A 26,927-nucleotide genomic window follows, 5' to 3' on the forward strand; every position below is an offset into this window, starting at 1 on the left:
ACGAATATAAACATGACACGATACGCATATTCTTCCGCGTTTGCTGTTGTCTCACTCTAGTTTCGTAGTTTATTAGGCAGGCAGGATTTAAATGAGATAGCAGCAAACACGAAAGAATACATGACAAAATGTTGATATTCGTATTATTCTTATGGTGAAGAGAATACTGCATGTGATTCACATTTCATCAGGTTCCTATTATCAACCATCTCTTCTCACAGGTAGGAAAAAATTCAGAAAGTAGAGTTGGCCATATTGACAAACATCCCAAACAGTCTTGCATGTCGGATTTTCGTAGTACATCAAAATTCTGCTACATTCGAAGATGAACAATACGGAATTTGTATTTACTTTGTTGGATAATGGATAATGTATGAAAGTGCAGTGGTCGAAACTCGGGGCGGAGAAAAAAAAGCTCGTCTTGCTTTGCACTCGATTCTAAGCCGCAGGCGGCTTTTTGGATTACAAAAACCGGAAAAAAAGTGCGGCTTAGATTCGAGTAAATACGGTAAAGATGAGTGTTTCTGCTGCAACTGCAAATGACAAGGACCAATTTGCAAGTACACAAGAGGAAACTCATGTGACACATAAAAAGTCTGACAGTGAGATACAAGGATTTTATTGCAGTACTGCACCCTAATACATCAAGGAATACTGCCAAAACTGATTTATTGCCAGAATGAATTTTCACTCTGCCAGGAAGTTAATGATTTATTTACTGGTTAAAACAGTAAATAAATAAAATTAAATAATTAAATACCTTTCACCACAAAAAATTACTTATATTATTACGAAATTGTAAATCACTCATTTGCGTTTTCATCAAAGATCTAAAAGTGCAAAAAAATCATTTCATATTTGTAAAGAGAAGAAAAACACATTGCAGGATATGCAAGGAGTTATGGGGTGGGAAAAGAAAAAATGTCGGGATGTAGCCTCTTCTGAAGTTAAGGCTACCACAATGAATTATTACTATTATAGTTACTATTAATATTATTACTTTTCTTTTTTTGTAAAGTGTGAACTTTTCAGAGTGGAGTGAAATGAAGTTTATTCGTTGTTATAGTGGTAAGTCAAAATAAGTAACTTACAAGTCTTTGTTGAGGATGCCACTAGTGAGTGATGCTTACACAGCAACAAGAATAATGCTGGTTAGGAAGCAAAGCATCAACAACTTAAACTAACAAAAAACTCAATTTGTTGAAATTTTTCGGATTTCTGCCATACATTTGGTGGTTCACAAATATTTACATGCTAACTGGCTGCCTAGCTCATTTGTATTACATAACTGTTCCTACAATTGCACGAAAACTTCACAGCATTTCAAGCAGCTAAAACTGACTTCTTGTCGTTGTTGGGCTCTTTAGTCCGGAGACTGGTTTGAAAACTGACCTCTTGTCGTTGTTGTGGTCTTTAGTCCAGAGACTGGTTTGATGCAGCTCTCCATACTACTCTATCATGTGCAAGCCTCTCCGTTTCCAAGTAACTACTGCAGCCTTCTGAATCTGCTTAGTGTACTAATCTCTTGGTCTCCCTCTACGATTTTTACCCTCCACACTTCCCTCCAATACTAAACTGATGATCCCTTGATGGCTCAGAACATGTCCACCAACTGATCCCTTCTTCTAGTCAAGTTGTGCCACAAATTCCTCTTCTCCTCAATTCTATTCATTACCTCCTCATTAGTTACATGATCTGTCATCTAATCTTCAGCAGTCTTCTGTAGCACCACATTCCAAATTATTTATCTAAAACATTTATCATCCACGTTTCACTTCCATACATGGCTACACTCCATACAAATATTACCACTTAAATCTAAACTCGATGTTAACACATTTCTTCAGGAAAACTTTTCTTGCCATGGCCAGTCTGCATTTTATATCCTCCCTACTTCAACCACCATCAGTTACTTTGCTTCCCAAATAGCAAAACTCATTTAATACCTTATGTGTCTCGTTTCCTAATCTAATACCCTCAGTATCACCTGATTTAATTTGACTACATTCCATTATCATCATTTTCCTTTTGTTGCTGTTCATCGTATCTCCTCCTTTCAAGGCATTGTTCATTCCATTCAACTGCTCTTCCGGGTCGTTTGCTGTTTCTGACAGAATTACAACGTCATCAGCAAACCTCTTCATTTCCTTCACTGCTTGCTCAATATAACCCTGTCTCACTCCCTTCTCAGCCACTGCTTCCCTTTTGTGCCCCTCAACTCTTATAACTGCCACCTGGTTTCTGCACAAATTGTAAATAGCCTTTCACTCCCTGAATTTTACCTCTGCTGCCCTTAGAATTTCAAAGAGAGTATTCCAGTCAACATGGTCAAAAGCTTTCTCTAAGTCTGCAAATGCTAGAAATGTAGGTTTGCCTTTCCTTAATCTAGCTTCTAAGATAAGTTGTAGGGTTGGTATTGCCTCACGTGTTCCAACATTTCTATGGAATCCAAACTGATCTTCGCCAAAACTGACTTCTACAAGTTTTTCAAGTTGTTTGTAAAGAATCTGTGTTAGTATTTTGCAACCATGACTTATTAAACTGATCGATCGGTAATTTTCACACCTGTTAACACCTGCTTTCTATGGGATTGGAATTATTATATTCTTCTTGAAGTCTGAGGGTATTTCACCTGTCTCATACATCTTGCTCACCAAATGGAAGAGTTTCATCATGTCTCACTCACCTAAGGCTATCAGTAGTTCTAATGGAATGTTGTCTACTCCTGGGTCTTTGTTTCAAAATAGGTCTTCCAGTGCTCTGTCAAAGTCTTCACATCATACCATATCTCCTACTTCATCTTCATCTATGTCCTCTTCCATTTCCATAATATTGTCCTCAAGTACATTGCCCTTGTATACACCCTCTATATACTCCTTCCACCTTTCTGCTTTCCCTTCTTTGCTTAGGACTAGTTTTCCATCTGAGCTCTTGATATTCATACAGGAAGTTTTCTTTTCTCCAAAGGTGTATGCAGTATCTATCTTACCCCTAGTGATATATGCTTCTACATCCTTACATTTGTCCTCTAGCCATCCCTGCTTAGCCATTTTGCACTTCCTGTCAATCTCAGTTTTGAGACATTTGCATTCCTTTTCGTCTGCTTCATTTACTGCATTTCCATATATTCTCATTTCATCAATTAAATTCATTATCTCTTCTATTATCCCAGGTTTTCTACTAGTCCTTTTCCTTTTACCTACCTGATCCTCTGCTGTCTTCACTATTTCATCTCTAGAAGCTAGGAATTCATCTTGTATTGTATTTCTTACCCCTGTTCTCGTCATTCATTCCCTAACGCTCCCTCTGAAACCCTCAACAACATCCAGTTCTTTCAGTTTATCCAGGTTCCATCTCCTTAAATTCCTACCTTTTTGCAGTTTCTTCAATTTTAATTTACAGTTCATAACCAATAAATTGTGGTCAAGAGTCCACATCTGTTCCTGGAAATGTCTTACAATTTAAAACCTCGTTCCTAAATCTCTGTCTTATGATTATATAGCCTATCTGAAACCTTCTCATGACTCTAGGCCTCTTCCACATATACAACCTTCTTTCTTAAACCAAGTGTTAGCTACGATTAAGTTATGTTCTGTGCAAAATTCTACCAGGCGATTTCCTCTTTTGTTCCTTACCCACAGTCCATACTCACCTACTACTTTTCCTTCTCTTCCTTTTCCCACTATCAAATTCCATCATGACAATTAAATTTTGGTCTCCCTTAACTATTTGAATAATTTCTTTTATCACATCTGAGGAGCTAGTTGGCATATAAACTTGTACTACTGTAGTAGGTGTGGGCTTCGTGTCTATCTTGGCTACAATAATGTGTTCACTATGCTGTTTGTAGTAGCTTATACGGGTTCCTATTTTTTTATTCACTGTTAAACCTACTCCTGTATTAGTGTTATTTGATTTTGTATTTATAACCCTGTATTCACTTGACCAGATGTCTTGTTCCTCCTGCCACCAAACTTCACTAATTCCCACAACATCTAGCATTAACCTATCCACTTCCCTTTTGAATTTTTCTAACCTACCTGGCTGATTAAGGGATCTGACATTCCACGTTCCAATCTATTGAACGTCAGTTTTATTTCTCCTTATAACAACATCCTCCTGAGTAGTCGTCGCCCAGAGATCCAAATGGGGACTATTTTACCTCCAGAATATTTTACCCAAGAGGGTGCCATCATCATTTAACCATAAAGTAAAGCTACATGTGCTCGGGAAAAATTATGGTTATAGTTTCTCCTCACCTTAAGCAGTTCACAGTACCAGCACATGTAATGTAATTACAGTTGATTCATTCATCTGGGTATAAACCTACACATATGGAGGTAGTCATTCCACCTAATACTTACAGGACTTACAAATCCCATAACAAGGCTTGCAGCATACAGCATGCATGAAACAATCATACGTGTCTGTATAAACTTCCTCACTACTCTGGACAAAGATGCATCAGTAAGTCCCACTCGTGCCACTTCATCCTGCCAAATAAGCTGCAACCTAAGGAAAAGTAGAAATAGAATTTGAAATATCTCATTCCACTGTCCCATTTAAAATTTTATAAATAAAGATAACACAAAGAAATGGAGCAAAAATGTGCATATAAAAATATCTCAATATATATAATATTGACACATTCCACCCTAGATTTTCCTTTGTTTGTCTCTTTTATGTCTGATACTTTATGTATAAAATTTTATGTGCAGATTACAGAATACTCTCTTACCTTTGAGAATTTAGATCACATGATTCAAGATGTGACCCTTGAGGCAGATCTTCTAAAGTGAAGCCTTTTTTGTGAGCATGATACATGTAAGGTGAAACCCATGAATAATAAATATATGAAAAAAGGCCAGCACTATCAATACCCAAAACCTTTTTGTTCCTAGAAGTAAATCAAAACATTTTATTAACAAAAATAAATTAACTTTAAGATATTAATATACACAGTTTGAAACTTGTTGTTGTAATGGACTCTCATTGCCACTTTATGAATGGAATATCGCAGTCTTGATTCATTTATACCAGGTACTTACAATTAAACTTTAATTACTTAAGGCAGTGCAGATGGAAACTATTTACCGTATGGGTACTCAACTTTACAGGAATTATGCACAGACTGTGGGCTGCAGGATTTGTGTTGTTAGTAGTGTTATTGTCATGACTTGCCATTAGATACCAGTACTGATATGGAGCCACAGAGGTGAAACACAAGCATCAGTATGCTTTACAGCTGCAGACAGTCAACATGAGTCTGTACAACATGAGCAAGGATTTACTCAGAAAGCTGTTTTATCAAAACATCAGCAACACTGCTGCTGCTCTTTAAAAGATAGACACATTAGAGGAATACAGAGAAGTCCTTGTTCTGCACCAGGGTTGAAGAACATGATTTGAAAGGTCAAATTAACTGTCAATTTGGGAATTACTCCTTGGACAGACATACAGCGCATTATGCTACAAATTGTTGAAGAAGTTACTATTGCCATGGCTGAGAATGCTGCATGCAATGTGCAATCTTCAAGCATCTGAACATTACATGGTACACCATTCGAAAAGAGCTCCAAACAAATGTGAAACGGTATCTCTAGTATAGTTCCAAGCTGTCACGGATACAGATGGCCATTCCACTAAGCAATATTTGTAACCTGGAACATAAACCTGGTAAAGCAATTAACAAATCTTACCCCTTCATATGAAAATTAAAATGTGTTTCCTTCAATGGTTTAGTCATTATTTTTCTTTTGCATGTCCTGAACAAATTTTTCCACAAAGATTCAATGTCCTATAATCACTTTTTTTCATGGGGGTCTTCTCATGTAGCATAAGTTGAATTGTAGCCAGCCAAGTGTTCGAAAGCAGTGAGAAGTACAGAAATATTTGAATAAAGAAAAAAATACATTTCACTGAAATACAAATAGTTGTTAGCTAGTAGTGTTTTCTTATGTTAGTCCCCCAATTCATAAAGCTTTCTATATAAATCATATTCAATGTCATTACCATTTTTAAATAGTATAACAAATACTTTTTTTTTTTGCCCCCCCCCCCCCCCTCCCCCCGTCCTCTGCTGTGTTGGTGTCTAGGAATGATGAACACCTCTTATTTTCATTAACCTGTTCCATATTAATAAGTAGCCCTACACAACTATACTTTATCAGAAAAATTAGTAATGCACATTACAAATAAATGTTAAACAGAGTTAGTTTCTACTAATCTCTGTGAACAAAATGCTTTGGAATCATTCAAAATACTTACTTGATATTTCTTCGAACTGGAATAAGATTTTTGAGGGCAGGCTGATATCTTGACATTCCATGATTTGTCATATATTGTGGAGTGGTATTTACATATGCACGATAAGGGCTATGTTGTAAGGAACTGTCCCTCCTGCCTTTGAGCCTTTAACAAAAAAAGATTAGTGATTTTCATAGAGATTACTGTTTGATAAAATATGAGCTATTTTTCATATAATATGTGTCTACCAAACCTAAGATCAGGGAGTGATTCTCAAACACAGAAAATTTGTCATTAAATGTTCTTGACAGGTGGTTGTTTAAATTTTCTTCATGTCAGTTCTCTTTTTTATTGCATTAGTAGCCGCAGGCTACTAGTGGGCACAGTGTGACAACATGTAAGTCAGAATAACATGTACGTAACGGGACTTCAAGGTGAGGCTAGCTACAATCAGCTGAAATCTGCAATGCACAGTGGTAATGGCCTTAGCAGGTGGGTCAGTGTCACCGTAACCAGGGCCCATCTCTTTTTACAGGTGACGAGCCCAGGTGCCATGTTTAGTGAAGCAAATGTGCCTCAGGGTGATATAAATGTGTCTGAATTTTGAAGCAAAGGCATTCCTATTGCTGGACTCCAGCAGCACCATCACAATGCCAAGGCCATGCTGGACAGTGAGATAACTGGGCCTCATCAACAGCAGCCATGGGTTCGAGATCACATTGCGCCTTTAGCCACCAGCAATGAGTTCGTCATGGGACTCAGTGCCACAGTACCATATCTGCCATCTGCATCTGCTGCTGCCTGCGCTGAGTTCCCCACAAGACTTAGCACCTTCAACACCATCTACCGTCTAACTCCTGCCAGAGGGCGTAGTCGATCCTACGTACAGACGTCTCCACGCGCCACCACACTGAAGGCAAGCAGGGCCGTGGAGCTGCTTGAAGTGCTATTCTTGACAGAAAAGTAGTGTGCTGTTGACATCACGTTTGTGGCCTACAGAGGCTGCAGGCCTACTGTCATCAACACAAAGTGCCTAGGCAGCATTCTCTCAGCAGGTGGAAGCTGCCATCCGTACATCAGCTTTGGCTATTGTCAACAGAATGAGGCATGTTCTGCTGCATTGAGCCATAACAAAGCATGTACTGAAGTTGAATAAAGCATTTTTTTACTGTCAGCAGTGTTTCCACGGGACCCTCCAGCTTGCCGCCACCACCACCACCACTCATGCCAACCGAGTGCAACTGTGCTCTTCAGAATGGTATCAGGGGAGCTGACACCACCGCAGTCAACAGTGGACAGAATTAGGAAACATAGGGTAAATACTTATACGTTAACACAGAATGAGGAGGTGAACGCAGTGTTGCTACAGGAAGCTGAGTATTGTGTGCTTTATGCTTTCCTAAGAGGTTTAGCACCAGAGGAATCTAGAGAGATCTCCATGCAGTTAATTAGATTAGCATTGTATTATGAGGAAATTGAGATATCAACAGGTATGAGGGATCAGAGAAATGTGTTCATATCAAATGCAAAATGCTTTAATTGTGAGCCTACAAAGCATATGCAGAGGCAATACTACCAGCCATGAGAGCTAAGAGGGATGGTGTGGACTCCCAACAATAATAGTAGAAGTAGTCTGGAGGTAAGAAGCACCTTCTAAATTTAAGAGGGAACCCCAGAGATGCCAGAAGGATTTCCCAGTAAAGATAAATGCAGTAAAAATGAATGCAGAGGTGTAATGTGCCACAGTAGGTGTGAAAAGTGGCAGGAAACACATAGTTTTATTGGATACAGGGGCACATGTGTCAGTGACCTCAAGAGAGCTAGTAGGTAGCAGGTGTTGGAACCCACCATGTTACAAGTTTACTTGGAGTAGGCACAGTGGTATATGACCCTTATGATCGGTAATGACGAATTTTTTGTTTGAGACAACCAAATTTAGACAATGGGTGGAAGCAGTGCCTCATCTAAGTGATGGCTACTGTATGAACCTAGGGTTAGACTTTCTGCATCAACATATTGCCGTAATTGACCTTTGGTGAGATGTAGTGGAGCCCAGTGAGAAGACATTCCAACTAGGGGAACCTGTTGTCAATTCTGATCTGTCACAAGAAACACTTAGTTTACAGGGCAATCCAGTTAAATTTTGAACGATGATATCAATGCTTAATTCGCATGACAGTGTGTTGAGTGGCACCGGAAAGTTGCTGTGGGTGAATGTGGAGCCTGACTTACCAAGTGATGTGTTGTGTACGGTGCAACTGCTGAAGGATAGTGAAATATTGGATACAGTATGATTCTGACAGGAGATGAAGCACAATCTGAATAGCACAATCTCTGCAACCAATTTTGGGGGAATTTATTAATCAACAATTGGCTGATAGTAAAATAGAGGATAGAAGTAGCTCTGGTGGAATATGGAAGTAAATTGTAATTTTATCATAGAAATATGTAGATGGCTCAAAGAAATATCAATTCTTTTGCAAGTAACATTGTTTAAATAGTAAAACTATGACAAATGCCTACCCAATTCCAAACATCAAAGAAGCGATTCGTAATCCTCGGCGATGGTGGTACTTCTCTACAATGGACTTGAAGGGTGGATACCATCAGTTACAAGTGGCTCAAGTGGACAGAGCAAAACCTTGGGGACAGTATCATTGTGAAGGATGCTGCAAGAATTAGAAAATGCACCAGCAACATTCCAACATTTGTTGGATGGGGTACTAAAAGGATTGACACAGTTATGTCATCAGACACATCAGATACTGATGTATCTGGATGAAATAATCATCTTTTTGAGAGATATGCAGTAGTATAGGCAACAACTGAGGGAAGTATTCAAGAGATTATGGACAGCTATTTGATGCTAAGTACAGAGAAATGTCACTCTACACTACACAAAGTCAACAACTTAGGACCTGTGATAACTAAGGATGGCGTAAGAACTGATCCTAGATTAGTGCAAGCAGTGCAAGATTTTCCAGTACCAGAAACAACTAAGGGTTTATAATCTTTCCTGGATCTTGCAAATTATTACAGAAAATTCATGAAGGGGTTTGTGGATATTGAAGAACTGCTTATGCAGTTGTTGAAGAAGGGGGTTAAGTTAGTGCAACTAGAGGAATGTCAGGGAGCGTTTGTTGAATTAAAGAAAGTGTTAACATCGAGTCCAGTGTTGGTGTTTCTGTACTTTCAGAAGGAGTTGATATTGCCATGTGATGCATTAAACCATGCTCTTGGGCGTGTTGTGAGCCAGGAGATTGAAGGTGAAGAACATGCTACTGCCTTTGTGTCAAGACAACTGAACAAAGTGGAGAAGGATTAGTCTACCACAGAGAGAGATATATGATTAGGTTGGTGTATGGATTAACAAAAAAAAAATGGCTCTGAGCACTATGGGACTCAACTGCTGTGGTCATAAGTCCCTTAGAACTTAGAACTACTTAAACCTAACTAACCTAAGGACATCACACACATCCATGCCCGAGGCAGGATTCGAACATGCGACCGTAGCGGTCGTGCGGTTCCAGACTGTAGCGCCTTTAACCTCTCGGCCACTCCGGCCGGCGTATGGATTAACATACTTCTGGTTTTAAGTTAATGGAAGGAAATTCAAGGTAGTGACAGGCCATGCTTCTCTGAAGTGGTTACTAAGTTCAAAGGATCAATCTAGTAGACTGGTCAGATTGGCAATAAAACTCAGTGAATTTGAATACAAAGTAATGCATAAACTAGGAAAGAAGCACTGAAATTCGGACAGCTTAAGCAAGAAGATAGCAGTAGTACAAGCACTGTATCAGAGCCTTGCTAAATGGCAAACAGCACAGAGAACCAACAAGGAGGGAAAACAGTATAGCAAGCAACAGTAGTTTAGCACACACAATGGATTATTGTGTAGAGAAAAAAATTAGAACCACAGGTGGTTGTGTCAGCAGAGCTGAAGCAAGAAGGACTATGTGAAATGCATAATCACGTCTCATCAGGCCATGGGGAAGCAGGGTGATGAATCGGAGAGGGACAGTAAAGTACTGGTGGAAGAGAAGGAAGAATGATGTTGACCATTACTTCATAAATTGTATAGAATGCGTGCAGCATGCAGATTTTAATGGGAAGCATGTACCACTGCAGAAGTTGCCAGAAACAACAGAACTGTTTAGTTTCAATGGGGTGGACATGTTAAAAACACTCAACCAAACACATAAGGTGATCATTTTGTGCTGACCAAAATATACCATTTTTCCCCTAACACTGAGATGGTGCTGATGCCACACCAACAGCCAATCACAGTTGCACAAGTGTTAGTTAATAGGTGAGTAGTGAAGTCTGGAGTGCCGGATACAAAGCGGACCAAGGGATGAACATCATGTCAGACTTGATGGAAGAGTTGTGCTGGTTATTAAAAGTAAAAAAGTTAATACCAAGTCCACTTCATCCTCAAGCTAATGGAAGGAAAGAATGAGTTCATTGGACACTTGGGAAGGTGCTTAGTTATTATTTGAATGCACAAAATTTGGATTGGGATATGTTTTTATCCTTCATAATGAGTGTGTATAGCTCTGACGTGCAAAACAGCACAGGGTTGTCGCCATTCAAGATGTAAGAAAATGCATTCTTTACTGTCAGCAAAGTTTCCTCTGGGCCCTCTGGCCCCATCTCCACCATCACTCACCCCACAAAGGAATTGAAGCTTTACTTTCTCAATAAACATTACACCTTTGAAACTTTTATAATGGGGTTTCGTCACACTGTTATATGTGATGACTGAACAGTTGAACAACAATCAATGGACTCTGGTAAACAATATTTTTGTTATAGTGAGAATTTGTCAGTACTTACTGTTCAAAAGGACTTGACACACATGTTTGCAACTTCTCTTCTGAAGAAACTTTTGCAAATTTACTAATATGCCAAATTACACTTGGCCAAGTGGAAAGTCACAGCATATTATTTTTAGACAGAAATTTCATCCACAGGACATTGTTAACAGTGCATATCAGGAGGAGAATGCAAATTTGACAAAACACAAAAAGTACCAAAACATACCAAATATTTCATTCAAGAGCCAGTAGAAATATGCCTTGCTACTCATCTCAATGTTGGTATTCATTACTGTCCATAATGGTGTGAGACACAAACAGTAGGGATAATACTGCATCCCTCTTCATGTATATGTTAAGGATTTTTCATCTCACACAATAGTTTTTAATGTAGACAAGAAATAGCATCCCACATAGACTGTTAAAATCCTTGCAGTGCCACAGTATTTGCCACCACTAGGCTCTCTCAGTCAGTCACCCCCGTCCAACAAAATAGCTCACGCATTTCGAGGGAATGTTTCCACCTATTTGACTTTGACCTCATCATTCACTTCAGAGTATCTAGTAACTGAACATGTTTGAAATTCACTCTTATTGGAAATTACAATATTTACACCTTTAAAAACATGGAACATTAACAAACTTCCTCTCTCATGTGTAATTAAATCAATTTATCTTTTATGGGACAATTTATAAAGGGTTCTTCAATCTTTGGTACTGAAAATTATGAAGAATTTAAATGCTATATTAAAAGCAGTAAATCTTTCTCCAATCTAAGCTTAGTGATATGGGCTGGATATTATAGAGAGAGAAATTCCAGTCTGTGATAGGAAGCGTTCCCTAATGCATCGAGCCAGGTGGCACAGTTGTAACGCACTGGACTTTCCTTGGGGGAGTTGGCAATTCAAATCCCTGTCCTACCATCCATTTTTAGGTTTTCTCTGATTTCCATGAAATACTTATGGCAATTCCTTGAAAACACATGAGCAATTTCCCCATCTGCCTTTCCCCTATTCAAGCAGTCTCTCTAATGATCTTGTTGGCGACAAGATGTTTCAGAATAACTTTCAGTGAAGTCAACAAATACTACAATTTTCCTCGGATCAGTTTTTGTTAACCCTTTATAAAGTAAAGATATATAAAAGCAAAAGATATAAAAACATACATATCATATAAACTAACTGATCCACGGGTAGTTGGTCAATAGCTCAAATATACAAATTATGTTGTTGTTGTTGACACTCTTTAAAGAAGATTTATAAAAATGATATTGTATGTTTTCAGATGCTGATTTCCCCACAGATAGCTTCTGTTCTTTACATCTGTTCAACTGTTTTTGATACTTAGGATGGAGTGTAAGTAAAGATTAGAACACATTAGTTAGCCACGGCACATTGCTTTCATTCTCATTTTATTTTTGTATCCCCTTCAAACTTGCTGCCTTTCCACAAATTGCTAGATAATTAAATCATATTTCACTGACCTCAACAATAACACTTAAAAGAGTACTGTGGCCAATACATCTACATATCTTAGGTTAACAAATTAGTTTAATATTTTGCATGAATTCCATGAGCAATTGATAAATGATTATATTTACTAATGTCATGAGAATCAACACATTCAAGGGTAATTTTTGTTTCATTTTAACTAGCTTTTTATAAGTACCCAGTCTGATTCCTTTCTGTGTCTAGGAAAGCCAAATGATATGTGGCTGACATTCTGGATCTCCTCATAGTCATAGTCATAGTAGTTGCAGTGTGGTGATGTTATGATGAGAATTCTATGGAACTGTTGTCAATAGAAGTTGTGGTGGAATTTCAATCTAGCAATGGTTATCAAAAAAACCATTGCTTCTTCCCTTTGCTACTGTGGTTACATTTTGTATTCCATTTTACATTGTATCATTGTGTCTTCATTATACAGGGTATAAAAAAACTAGCTGTACTATATCTTAAAGTATTTGGAGAAGATAAAAATAAACATTTTTTTTAACATGACAAAAATGTCCCAAGGGCATCATTTTCATGTTCGTGTTCTACAAAGGTTTTGAGGCTAGTGACACTCAGAGAAGGTGTTCCAACTGCTGTGTGACGAATGTTGTTTTACAGATGTTGTTGATCCCCTATGGATTTCTTTTTGTGGAGGGAGATAAAACATTTGGTGTATGAGACACCAATAGATACTCCAGAAGAACTGATTGCCCACTGTCTGAAGCTGCAGCTATTATTTATGAAACATCCGGTTCTTTCAAGCATGTTAGACAAGCAAGTAGATGACAGTTGTAATTAATGTAAATGGACAATATTTTCATCAATATCTCTAATACAGTATCCATCATGTGGGAGTTTGAAGACAATCTCTGAACATCACAAGCATCAAGACATTCATGAACCCTAGAGTGGAAATGGTGCACCTGTGACATTTTTATCACATAAAGAAAGTGTTTCTTTTTATGTTTTATAAACACACTGAAGTTTTATATAGATAGTTCTTTTATGCTCTGTATGTCTGTTTGTCTGTACCAGATACCATTTTGTAGATCCTCAGTCTCCAACAATTTGTTCCATTCACTTCTGGCCATGTATTAGACTACCACAATGAGATCCCCATCACGAATGCCATTCTGTTTTATTTTATTCTTTGTCATGTTCTCTGCCAGTTAGTTGGCCTTCACATTCCCCATAGTCCCAGCATGCCCCTTGGTCAATACAAGTGATATTCTTTCTTCACACTTCTGACACAGCAACTATTTAGTAGGGCAAATAGTGGCTCCCTTCATCCTTGCCACTTGATGTTAGTGTTTGAAAAGCAGAGAGTGAGTCCATTATTACTACAACATGCTCATCTTGGATTTTCATGTAGTTACTTAGAGCTCTTTCCATGGCTAAGTGTTCCACTGTGTAACCTGACATCTCTTTTGGTAGTTGGAATAGTCAATTCTTTTTATTTTTGGTATCTACGTAGGTGCAGCCAACAGAGCCATTCATATTTGGACCCACCTATCAACACAAACACAGCACTTGAAAATTTTCATAAAAAGCTTTGTGAATTGCTTTATATGCCTGGAACATAAAATGGCATTTTGAACCTTTCCTTAAAATAGGTAGGTTGCACATCTGAGAGAGGGGGGACGGGGGACTGTGTGTGTGTGTGTGTGTGTGTGTGTGTGTGTGTGTGTGTGTGTGTGTGTGTGTGTGTGTGTGTGAGAGAGAGAGAGAGAGAGAGAGAGAGAGAGAGAGTCACTTGTTTTCTCTTGTTCCATGCTGTTCTTTCTGATTTGAATCACTTGGTAACACGGCAGTGGTGAAAAGAAGGATGGCTGCTGTAGTACGTAAATGGCTGCCAGTTCACTGATTAGTCATTTTTTATTTGTAACTGAAGTTGGAGAAGGAACTTTACAGTGAAAAAGTATTGCACATAAGGATAATTCACCAGCATGTGAGGCTGTGGAAAACTGAAAAATACTATGTTTGTTTGCATGGCCATCTTCTGCAGCAGCTGTTTGAATCAGTTATCATCAGTTTCCCTTCTTGAGCTTACTGAAATTTAATTAAAGAGAATTTTGCACCAGACACATTTTGCTTTTATTTATAAAGCATCTTCTGTGGTTATTTTGCAAACTACAGCACCAATCTCCTCTCGCATCTCTGCTAAACATACAAGACATTTCACTAATTTAAATTAACTCACACACACACAAATTTTAAAAAATATGTAGTTTCCTAGGTTGGCAACATTCACAACCTGCATGAAAACAAATGAATAGACATAAATACTGTCCAGAGTGAGAAAAACACATACCTTCAGTTCAATTTACAAAGGGGAAACGCAAATAACCCAAATGCAGTACAAGAAATACTGCACAATGCCAAAAATTGCCAGGTGCATATGTGAAAATAAGTCTTTTGATGTTAACCACTGCTAGCAAGGACGGAAGAAGCACTGGTTTGGACAATATGTAAACTAACACAGTAAGTAACTTGCACTCCAACTTAAACACCATTTTTGATCTAAAACAACCAAAAATGTACAAAATATGTACCCAATTCGCAGAATAACCATGGAAGATGCTTTATAAATAAAAGCACAATGCGTCTGGTGTAAAATTCTCTTTAATTAAATTGTAGTAAGCTCAAGAGGAAAAACCAATAATGACTGATTGAAAAATATTGTTTCACTGTACTCACACAGATCTGGAAGATGCACCAGCAAGCAGCCAATCTCCTCTAATGGAGGAACCAAAGGCCATCATAAAAGTGCTGTCTGATATGTGCATCATCACTCACACAATTGTCAGAAGTGTTGGTTTTAGTGCATGAGGTACTGTACACAACAAAAGTGTCTGTCAATGGGCCCCAAGGTCGTTAGTGTTCTTTGAAAGGGAGCTTCACACTGTATCTACAATAGAAATGTTGAAAATGTGCATGGACAAAAAAGATGAGGTTTTCAGCCATCTGATTACAGTGGATGAGTGTTGGGTTGTTCGCTATGGTCCAGAAATGAAAGAAACCAACAAACAATGAAAACTACACAATTCCCCTCCTTAAAGGAAGAAAAGACACAACCATCTTTGGGCAAGGTTATGTTTTCTCTCTTTCTGCATTGTCAAGATGTCACCTACAAACACTATATAAAAAAAGAGACAGACCATTGCAAAACATAAGCAAAATCTTCTGACCACTTTGCTGCCCAGGGTCAAGCATGTACCAAGTCAGTGAGATGTTTAGACTTTTGTGTTACTGTGTTAACTGTAAACTCAACATTCATCTCTTGCAATGACCCCTTACATGAATGTTTCTTCGTCATTAACTTGCCCCCCCCCCCCCCCCCCCCCCCCCACTAAGCCATGGTCCCTGCCAAGGTGTGGTGGCTCGCTTGCCTCAACAATACAGATAGTTGCATTGTCGGTGCAACCACACTGGTGGTGTATCCACTGAGAGGTCAGACAAACCCATGGTCCCTGATGAGGGGCAGCTGCTTTTTCTGTTCTTGCAAGGGCAATAGTCGGGATGTTTCACTGGTCTGGCCTTGTAACACTGAAAGTCACAGAGAAAGATCAAGTTTTGAATACAGTAATCAGATTCAAATGGATGTAGGCTGTGGTAGTTATGCAGAGATGAAGAGGCTTGTACAGGATAGACAAGCACGGAGAGCTCCATCGGACCAATTTTCAGACTGAAGACCACAACAGCAGCTTTTTCCAGCAATTCCTATCACAGCCCACTTGATGTTCCTATTGGTCTTTAGTCATCAAATGAGAAACAAACTTAGCTGAAAACTGAAACATGTTCAGGTTCTGAGTCACAATCTAAAGCTATAAACTAATAGACAACAGTTGGCATGCATGAGATCAGTCTTCTGAATGTGATCACCGCCAGCTGAGGTCTAGAGTCTTATTGGTCAAGCATAATATTTAACTGACTGATGACTAGTTTAGAACCACTTATAATACAGAGTTCAGCCACGGGTATCTTCTCTGAAAGCTTGCATCAAAAGTTAAAATGTTTTCATAAATGTTTACCCCACTTCCAGGCAAAGCTTCTTGCTGCATCATTGCTTCCATTAATCAGACATTAGAAAAATCTCCACAAATACATTATCACCCTTCACTCAAATAATGCTAGTTCATAATACAAACGAAACATCAACAATGTCGTTACTCAAGAGGTGGTGACAATCATTATCATCGACAACACATTTCTAGGACCTGCATTGTCATGTAAATAGAACATAAAGTGCATATGTATTTTGAATAGGTGATGTACACTATTGCTATATATCATTAATGTTATATCAGGTGTCTCTCTTAAGTCATCAGGTGCATTTTTTTTTTTTTTTTTTTTTTTTTTTTTGGTGTTTCATGTGATATTTGCAATTTCACTTTTTTAATGTGTAGCTGGTGCTGGTCCAAACAAATATTGCTCACCAAGCCTTTCATATGATACACAATGCTGACAAAAAGTGTTGGTTTGTTTCCCATTACAAACAAAATTATTTTTAAAGCGGTCGATATTTGTTTTATTGACATGTATTAACAGGGACAGTAAAACACAAAGACTAACCAGTACTCCAGCAGCAAAAGCACCACTCTGGCCCATGCTGACTTCTACCATCATGCAGTAGTGCTACTTTGTCACTGTTGGAGTACTGGTTATTCATTATAACAACGAAAATAATCATTTTTCGACAAGATAATGTACCACTAAAATATTGTGCATGAGTTAATAAGAGTGAAAAGCTAAGTAATCTCTCTCTTGCATCTTACCCTATCTTCAAACTTTAAGCTATACGGTTTTCAAATCTCATCTTGTGCAATCCCCAACAATCAGTCTTTCCTTCTCATCCTGTTTGGTAAGTCTCCCCTGACCCAGGGTTCTGAGTGTCTTTTCTGAACTCCACCCCTTTTCCTAAACATCTCCAGTCTTTTACCTTCACCCCTCTTCCTTCCTCTTCAGCCCTTTGAGCAGAAGAAGAAGCCACTGTCTCCAAAAGTTCGCAAACATGAAATCTTTCTTTTATATGTGTATTCTCCTGCTGGCACTTGGTAAGCAGAATTTTTTACCCATCTAATTACATTATATGGTTAGTCATTATGTTTTTCTGCTCTGCTAATACATATCGATGAAACAAGTACCACACTACACTAAAGTGGGAATGCTTTATCTAATGGGTGTGTAAAATTTGTCTTTAAAAATAATTTTGTTTTTAACATGAAACAAACTTATGCTTTCCACTGACACTGGGTGTTGCATGAAAGACAGATGAGTGGTGTGTGTTTGGGCTGACTCCAGCTATGCTCTGAAAACATGAAATTGCAGATATCTGCCGAAAACTGGAGATGTGCTTGACAGCTCATGGGAGAGACACACTGTATTGATAAGGATGTTACTTCCAAGACGAGAGTTAAACTAACTGCTAAAAAAAAAAAGAAAGTCATATTCCACAGATCCCATGGCGAGTAGTCTCTGCGGCGAGGAAAGGAATCAAAGATGAATATTTAATTTAATTTAAGTGCACAACCATAAAATAACATTACATTACTGTATTACAATGACAATTGTAGCTTCCAGTTAACCTAAAACTTTAAATCTAAGGTTTTTGTGGAGATACTCTTCAGTGGAGTGAAGGAGTTGTCCAAAAGGAGGTTCTTTAAGTCAACCCAAAACTCTGCTACACTATCTACCTAAAATTTAATTTGTTCTAGTAGGCTGTTGAATATATCTGTACCCATGTATTTAGCTTGTTTCTGTACCAATGTTATACGTTCGAAGTCTTTGTAGAAGTTAATTTTGGTCTTAGTGCCTTTCCCTACCGTTTATGAAAAGAGAAATATTGGTAATGACAACGGACATTAACAAATATAATTGCAAAGTAGTTGTCAAACTACCCAGTTCTTTGGAGAGGCCTTAGCAGGATGTTCTAAAATTAACACCAGCTATAATTCTTATAATACACTTCTGTATTCTGAAAATAATATGCCTCATCTTATCTTGAATTTTGTCACAAAATGACTCAATACCTAATTAGTGCATTAATTAAAGATTAATAGTTATCTGTGATGTAAGTGATGACACTAAACAGACAAATTACAGTAAAACTAAGACTTACAATTCTTCCTCATTTCCATCACTTCTTTTATCTTGACTAGCAGAGAGATGATTTGGCTGAATTTCGGGAACACGAGAAACTTCATTCAAGGGGATCTTTCTAAAATCCCCACTATTTGCCATTTATGCTCTTTTACTGTAACAACAAAAATTCATGAATTATAAATGTTTAATCACCCATCCACCCACCCACACCCACGCACACACACACACACACACACACACATGCACCTACAACACACAAGATTTACAATAGTACAAGTTTCATATTACCCAGTTATTTTTCAGCTGTTAGGGGAAATGTAGACTGCAAGTTCATTCCTGTCCTCACATGAATGGATAATGCATGGTGTAATATTTTTAATGGTCTAAAAACAGAAATTCTCACTTAAACAGAAATGAGAGAGAGCGCGCGCGCACACACACACACACACACACACACACACACACACACACACACACACACACACACACACAGTCATACTCTGTAGAGAATGAACGGTGAGACATGGTTGCACTATGAAGAGGAAGCAGACTGAATGGAGAGGCTAGAACGAGAGCTGAAAGAAATAATGTAAGCATGTACCTTAGCTAAGGAAAAAGATATTTTATTACGTATGAAAGTAATATGACAGAAGAGAACATAAAGAAGAATGCTAGTCTCATCCTCCCAATACGTGGCTCCTGGTAATCTTGAGGTCTGAATGATCTGCCCCTACTTTCTACCCCTCTTTCCTCTCTGAGGAAGGAATTAACTGTTCTAAAGGATAGGATAGTTTTTGTACTTTCAAATATGTCTATAAGCAGTCCTTCAATTTTGCCAACTAAAGGTAGGTACTGGTCAGCCATTTTGTGTCCTTGTAATTTTATAGCTTTCTCAAATCCTTTTGGGTGTGTTAGAACTGTAGTGTTAGCACCTACAATGTTTATATTATAGTGCTAGTGTGGTTAAAAAAAGAAGATAATAGATAATGGTGATAAAACATGGAAACTCAGCCAAGGCACACAGTACAGACATAGTTTTCACTACATAGTGCATGTTTACAGCTTCTGTGATGGCACTGCTCCTTCATCTGCTAAAGAACACCATCAGCATTTGTTACTAGTCAAATTCCAAATAATTCCTTTTCCCCAAGTTTTTAATAGATTTGATGAAATTGGTTGGCTGTCCTGTGCACAAATTTTGCATGAAAAAAGTTCAACAAACAGTGCAGGAATAGCAACACAGTGCTAACACCCAGTTCCGTTAAGTACCCTGTGAAGATTTTTGGCACATCTACGTACTGTGTGAACATGAGTCTGATGATCATTTCATCCATCAGGATTATGTTCTGATGACTGTGACTGCTAATCTGAATGAAAATATAATAATATCTGCATCAGTCACAAGTTTTTATTTTATCTGTGGCACACTTCAACAGTTACACAATTGTCATCAGGTAAAAGGCCTCTTTTTACATAACATTTCTTACAGAAATGTACTTGTGGTTTCTTGGAGCATTCAATGTGGCCAGGATGTCATGCTGCATTTCGCACTGATAACAACAAGCCTAGTTAGTTTGCAAATAACATGCAATGAACAAACTATGCAGGTATAAAAATTATTTACTGTGCAAAATATGAAAAAAAAAGATCTTTCACATGGCAAGAGTGGTATATGCAACATCCTGACATGGATAATCACATCCTTCTTGTCATACATTAACAGACACAAGCATTACACACTTCATTGTAATACATCTTTTAAGTCTTTACTTAATCAAAAATGGCATGTAACCCATGCAAGAACCTTCTAGAAAAATACAGGCACTGAACAAGCCAACTTACTCAGAAAAAGAGTCAAATATTGACTGGTACTGTAATTTTACATTCCCCAGCTAATTCTTCTTAGGTACATGTGATGAGCTTCAGCTTAATGTATATCGCTTTTCAAGGTTCCCAGAGAATTTTGAAAAACAAAAAACAAATCATGACTCAGCAGTGAAATCTCCAAATAATAAAAAAAACTGTGGATTATCTTCTCAATTATGACCACACAAACACAATATCTATCATAGCATCCCATCATTCTGTGAACCCTACATCCTATACATAAACTACAATTCATTCCAAATATTTTTTTATTTAAATGTCCACTTTATTCTATTTGATGTGAATTAACAAAATATTGTTTCTCTGCAATAAGCACCATCAACTCTATGGAACACAAATACAATTAATAAGCAAGAAACATCAGCGAAAAGATCCTATGCCCATACAATAAGGTGGAAAACAAAACACTGAAGCATATCTTCAGGATGCAAAGAAATTCATTAGATAATTGTGGAAACATCAAGCCAATATTAAAGCACAGCAGTACTAGTTCAAACCTTGTACATGTCTCAGGTGTAATGATGAACTTCTTTTGTTAAAATGGTATCATACTTAATTATTTCAAATTCATTAAAATTATAAGCCATACCTGCTGCTATGCAGCTTGTATGGTTAGTTGATAAAGAATTCTCAATTATATCCACCAAATCTGAAAATAAAATAATCACAACTGTCAATGAAGTTTGAAGCTATTATGAAAATAACGCTTCTCCTTCTTTGGATTCTTTTGTGATTCAGCCATTCACGGAACATTTAAAATTCTGAATCTGCCAAAAAGGAAACATATAAACACTGCAGTGAACACTTATCACTGGAAGAATGTAGTTGTGCTTGGCAATGGAAGGTCCATGGCTCAGCGGTGGAAAAAAGGCTACAAAAGAAGAAAGTGAAACTATTTGTTGGTAGCCATGCACGAAAAATTCCAGAATTATTCATAAACAATGTGAATGATGGTGTTCAAGTTTCTGACATCATAAAACCTGGAGCAAATTTTGGTAGTATAATGGTGAATGTTAATGAAGAATGTTCTGATTTCTCAAGGACTGATTGTGCTGTGCTCGTAAGGGGTGCTAATAGCGTCTACAAGAATGGAGCTTGTGTCTTTATTAAGAAATTGTTTAAAGTGCATGGGTTCCTGCATTTCACCAATGTCATTGTAACAGCATTGCCACTAAGGTATGACTCACCATTATCTTAGATATACTAATTTGAAGCTGAAAAGCTTCTGCACCAAATTTGTGAATGTTAAGGTTGTAGAAATTAGTAACTATGAAAGAAACTGTTTCACACACCATGGAATGTATCTCAACAAATACGGTCAAAGGATGCCAGCTTCTAACATAAGCAATGCTCTTGAAGAGATCTCTCTCATCAACAAAAATAGAAATAAGTCTGTTATTGTGCTTGGTACTCCTTCACAGGAAAACTAACAGAGTACACCAATTCTCATGGAATTTGGTCCACGTGAAACAAAATAATTGAATGCAATTTAGAATTAAAGACTAGTGCAGGTGACACATTCGATGACCAGTTAATGATTACCTGTTTGATTTAGTTCATAATAATTTAATAATGCATCTTAATATAGACGGATTATCAGTAGGAGTCATGAACAAATTTCGGAGAACATATGTTCTGTAAAAATTATATGTTTAAACAAACACTGGATTAAAAGTGAAAATATAAATTTGATAAGCTCACTTTAAGGTTACAATTTAGCAGTGAGTTCTTGTAGAAAAAATGATTTTGGTGGATCCTGCATTCTAGTAGAAGAATCACTAAGCTTTGAAGTCACACAGACTTTTAACTGCTTGAATGAGGAGCTATTATTTGAAAGCTGCTTCATTGAACTTTTGGAATACAGCGTATTAATTAAGAGCATACATCATACTCCTGACTATTTAACTAGATGTGCATTTCTAGACAAATTTGAAATCTTGCTGTTTAGGTTGCAGCTAGAAAAATTATTTAAAAAGATCATAATTTGTGCTCACTTCAACATAAATGTAAGAGCTGATGACAGGTTTGCCGTTTCTCTAAAGGACATGTTATCTACAAATGGCTTAACATTAAACTTTAGTCAGTACACTAGAATAACAGCATCTTCTGCAACGTGCATAGATAATGTAGTGCTACAGAAAAATTTATCTTAAAATTAGGGATGTCTGACGGCTCAGCCCTTGTTTACCTCATTGCCAAATTTAGATAACACTGTAACAGCAAAATGAGTCAGGAACTTGCCAACAAAATGTGGATACATTTGTCTCAAGACTAAATGAAACTTCCTCATCGTTCAGCAGGCGGTATTCAGTAAACACAAACTACAGTGGTTTTGTATCAGAACTCATGACTGTTTTCAATTAATGTTTCCCCTTCATGACATGACAGCTTGTGACTGGTGGGGTGGGGTGGGGGGGTGGGGGGGGGGGGACTTGTGGATAACTGAAGGCATCAGGATCTCTAGTATTAGAAAGAGGAAATTGCACATGAAAGCAAAGAACAAACATGATCTAGAGTTTGTCAGCTAAATGGCAAACATTTAATAGTTTGTCAGCTAAATGGCAAACATTTAATAGTTTGTCAGCTAAATGGCTAACAGTTAATATGTATCAGATGGCATAAATAAATCAAAAGCTGTATGGCAGATTGTCAAGATTGAAAGAGATGCTCAGGAACAAAAAGTTTTAACCCTAAATTAGAAATAGATGGGGGAATGATTACCAACTCCAGACATACATGCAAAGAATTCAACAGGTGTTTTATAAATTGTAACATAATTGATGTTCTCTCTCCTCCACACATAGGTCCCAATATAATGTGATACAGATTAAGAGAATTCAAATTTACTCATGTATCCTGCTATGAAGCAACTAACATTATAAAATCCCTAAAAAATCTCAAATCTGCAGGCTGGGATGAAATTCCGACAAAAATGATAAAGGCAGGAAGTGATAATACTGCCCCCAACTTGTGAGGTTAAACAGGATACTGTAATAGTATAACTAATTTCCTGGATGTGGTAATGTTTACTGGGGAAGAACAGTTGGGGGTGTAGCAAGCACAAGTCAATATATTTATGGAGTCACCTTCTTGATAAAGAGAGGAGACAGCATATAACAGTTTCACATTGAATTACTTAGTTACAAAATTGCCTATGTCTCATTCCATAACTTGGTACATATGTTACTAATGTAAGGTGTGCTTGTCTTGCTAATCACTGGATTTGCTGGGTATCTGATCACTGAAATAGGAGTACTCCATAAACATAAGAGCTCTTCAAAATAGTTCAAAACTCAAATTTAAAGCATAGTAGCAGGGATAATATTTTGAACATTAAAGAACATGTTTTATATAAAAATTAAATTGTAAGGATGTTTGAGAACCTCTGCATAATAAGTTATTGTCTTTTATTGTGAAGGTACTGTTCAGTTTTCGATCTATGTAGAGCAAAATGAGTATTTCGTATGCCACACCATTTAGGCAAAGACGTGATTAAACAAAAGAAGAGGGGTGAAACTGCCAAAGAGGTGGAGTGCCCTTAAATATGTAAATAATCTGATGATTGTCTACAAAATAATATAAGGTATTGAGTTTTACGTATTTTAATATTGTATCATTGTAAACAAATGTTGGCCATGTTTAGAAATAATATATTTGACTAATGTAGTGCCACATGACTGGATACAGGACAGAGGATAGGGGACAAAGGTCAGGGTCTTTTGATCGTGGTCCGTTGGTGGGGTAAGGTCAGTGCGGCTAAGAGGCGTCGACATGGTATTACGTGGCCATCAGTTTGTTTTGTGGATGTGATTTAGTGAAATAAAAACGTTTTCATTCTAAACTGTTGTCGGTGTAAATCATTTGTGAATGATCATGATTTAGACAAATACTTGAATTCATTCACTGCTGTACTTAGGCTGGCTATTTACTCAATATAGCGCACGAATGCAACTGTGCACAACCGAACCCCTTTTGCAGACGAGTCATGATAAAAGGTTGTGTACAAGCCTGAGTGAAGTTGCAAACTCTGTGACATAATGAATCAATTGTTTGATGAAGGCTGCTTTCTGGACAGGCTGAAGTATGCAGATGTTTGATCTATCCACAAGAAGGGCAGACAAGAGGAGATAGGAAATTTTCACCCAGTATCAATACTACCAATTATTTCTAAAATATTTGAGCAAATAGTGTGTAAACAATTAGAAAAATGCAACAAAAAACATAACATTCTTCTTAATAATCAGTATGGGTTTAGGAAGGGCCAAAGTGTCGTGCGTGATATTAATGAACTAATCACTAAAACAAGCAAATGCCTTGATAAGAAGGAGAGTGTACCCAGTATTTTTTGTGAGCTCAGTACGGTATTTGATATGATAAACCACAAGCAGCTGCTCCTCAAATTAGCTTCTTATGGCTTCCATGAAAAATCTTTCAGTTGGTTCACATCTTATCTCAAAAATAGGAAACAGAGGGTAGTTGCCAGATGTAGAAGTATGCAACTAGAATTTGGTTGCAATAATTACACATCTGTTGTTTGAAACTCATAAACAGTACTTTATTCAAAATTTCTCCCACCTCTCTAGCAGGCTATGAATGTCGCATGGGCAATAAAAAAAAAATCTTCTTTTGAAATGAGCCAGTCAGTAAGCCATTTTTGTACATTTTCATATGAACTGACGTGTTGTTTAGCGAGAGCGGATCCCAGTGATGCAAACAGATGATAATCAGAGAGAGCCAAGTCTGAAGAGTAAGCCACATGCCCTAGTATTTCCCAACTGAATGCCTCGATCATTTCCCTGACCCATTTTGCTGTCTGTGATGGGGTGTTATCATGGAGCAATATGAGTGTGGCCTTTTTCCATATTCCGGTTGTTTTTCATGTAATGCTCCATTTAAATCAATCATTTGCTGTTGGTAGTGATCAGTAATGGTTTCACCAGGTTTTAGTAGATCATAATAGATGACACCCTTCTGATCCCACCAAACATACAGCACTGCCTTCTTTCCAAAGTGATTTGGTCTTGCAGTGGATGTTGATGGTTTGCCTAGATACATCCATGATTTAAGATGCATAGGATTCTCAAAATGTATCCAGTTTTCATCATCTGTCACTATTTGATGGAGAAACAACTTCCTTTTGTATCTGGCGAGCAGCATTTCACAAGTGGTCTTTCAGTTTGCTTGCTGTCTTTCATTCAGTTCATACGGAACCCATCTTCCCACTTTCTGTACCCTAGCTTTCAATCGGACAGAAATGGCTTCCTGTGTCACATTCAATTGCTCCTAAAGTTTCTGTTGAGTTATAGTATCACCTTCATCAAATAAGGCCTCCAATTCATCGTGTTCAAACTTTTTTGGTGGTTTCCTGTGCTTGTCGGTTTTTGCATCACAATAACCACTTTTGAATTTTTTGAACCACTCGAACCAAGAGCATGTTCGCTGAAAGCTTTGACAAGTATTCAATTCAATTCTGCAGCAGTTTTCTTCAAATGGTAACAGAAAACCAATGCCTTCTGCAGATCGTAGTTCGTAGGCACAAAAATCAACACGTTTATGGGTTCGAAACAGACACCAATGTATAGAACTTGGGTTACTGTGTGTTGACATTCATTGTCAGCTGTTACAGGAAGCAAATGGCACTGCAGATGTAGTCTCACAGGCCCTACGCAGAATATATATCTATAGGGAATTTCCGGTTTCACACTTCTACACCTGGTATACAACTTAAGGGCGAGAATGCCTGCTGTAGTTGGAAGGAAATACAAGCAGGTGTACCCCAGGAGTACATACGAGGTGTTACTATTTCTACATTATATAAATGACACGCCAGGTAAGGTAACTTCAGATACGGTTCTGTATGCAAATGATTCAACAGCAGTAGTCTGCAGTAAAAACACTGAAGAATTAGCACAGAAAATGAAACAAACTCTTCAAGAACTAGAATATTGGATATATAACAATGCTATGAAACTAATCCTAACAAGAACACAAATTGTACACTTCAGGACCAACCAAACTGTTGAATATATAACACAGTTACGTTATGAAAGCAGAAAACAGATCACTACAGAATCTGTTAAATTTTTTGGTGTGACCATAAACAAAAACTTGTCATGGTCTGAGCATGTGGGCTGCTTACTGAATGGTTAAATAGTTTTGTTTACACAATGACGGTTCTAAATAAAGTGACTTATTTAGCCATTATGAAAATTGTATGTCATGCACATGTTATATCAGTTGTATGATACGACATAATTTTTTTGGGTGTTGAAAACAGAAGCCTGGCTGAGTGTTCAAGCTACAGAAAAAATTATCAGAGCTGTGACTGGAACAAACAACAGACAATCATGCAAACCTTTATTTGCAAGCCTTGACTTATACA

General features: G+C 37.6%; 1 protein-coding gene across 7 annotated transcripts in view; it reads right to left on the bottom strand.

Annotated features, from left to right (window-relative positions):
- Window positions 1–26,927, bottom strand: part of LOC126186509 (ATP-binding cassette sub-family C member 5-like) — a 532,505-nt gene that overhangs the window by 450,026 nt on the left and 55,552 nt on the right. For 6 of the 7 annotated variants that reach the window (XM_049928221.1, XM_049928220.1, XM_049928219.1 and 3 more), the window contains exons 1-5: window positions 20,501–20,624; window positions 18,675–18,809; window positions 6,268–6,411; window positions 4,739–4,897; window positions 4,365–4,512 (exon numbers count right to left, since the gene is read on the bottom strand). In XM_049928221.1, the coding sequence (XP_049784178.1) occupies window positions 4,365–4,512; window positions 4,739–4,897; window positions 6,268–6,411; window positions 18,675–18,796 (573 nt within the window). In that variant the 5' untranslated portion in view covers window positions 18,797–18,809; window positions 20,501–20,624. Of the gene's footprint in view, window positions 1–4,364; window positions 4,513–4,738; window positions 4,898–6,267; window positions 6,412–18,674; window positions 18,810–20,500; window positions 20,625–26,927 lie in introns of those variants that run through there. The other variant, XM_049928217.1, reaches the window with a different exon arrangement.

Source organism: Schistocerca cancellata, chromosome 1 (assembly GCF_023864275.1).
Source record: "Schistocerca cancellata isolate TAMUIC-IGC-003103 chromosome 1, iqSchCanc2.1, whole genome shotgun sequence".
NCBI classification, from domain to species: domain Eukaryota; kingdom Metazoa; phylum Arthropoda; class Insecta; order Orthoptera; family Acrididae; genus Schistocerca; species Schistocerca cancellata.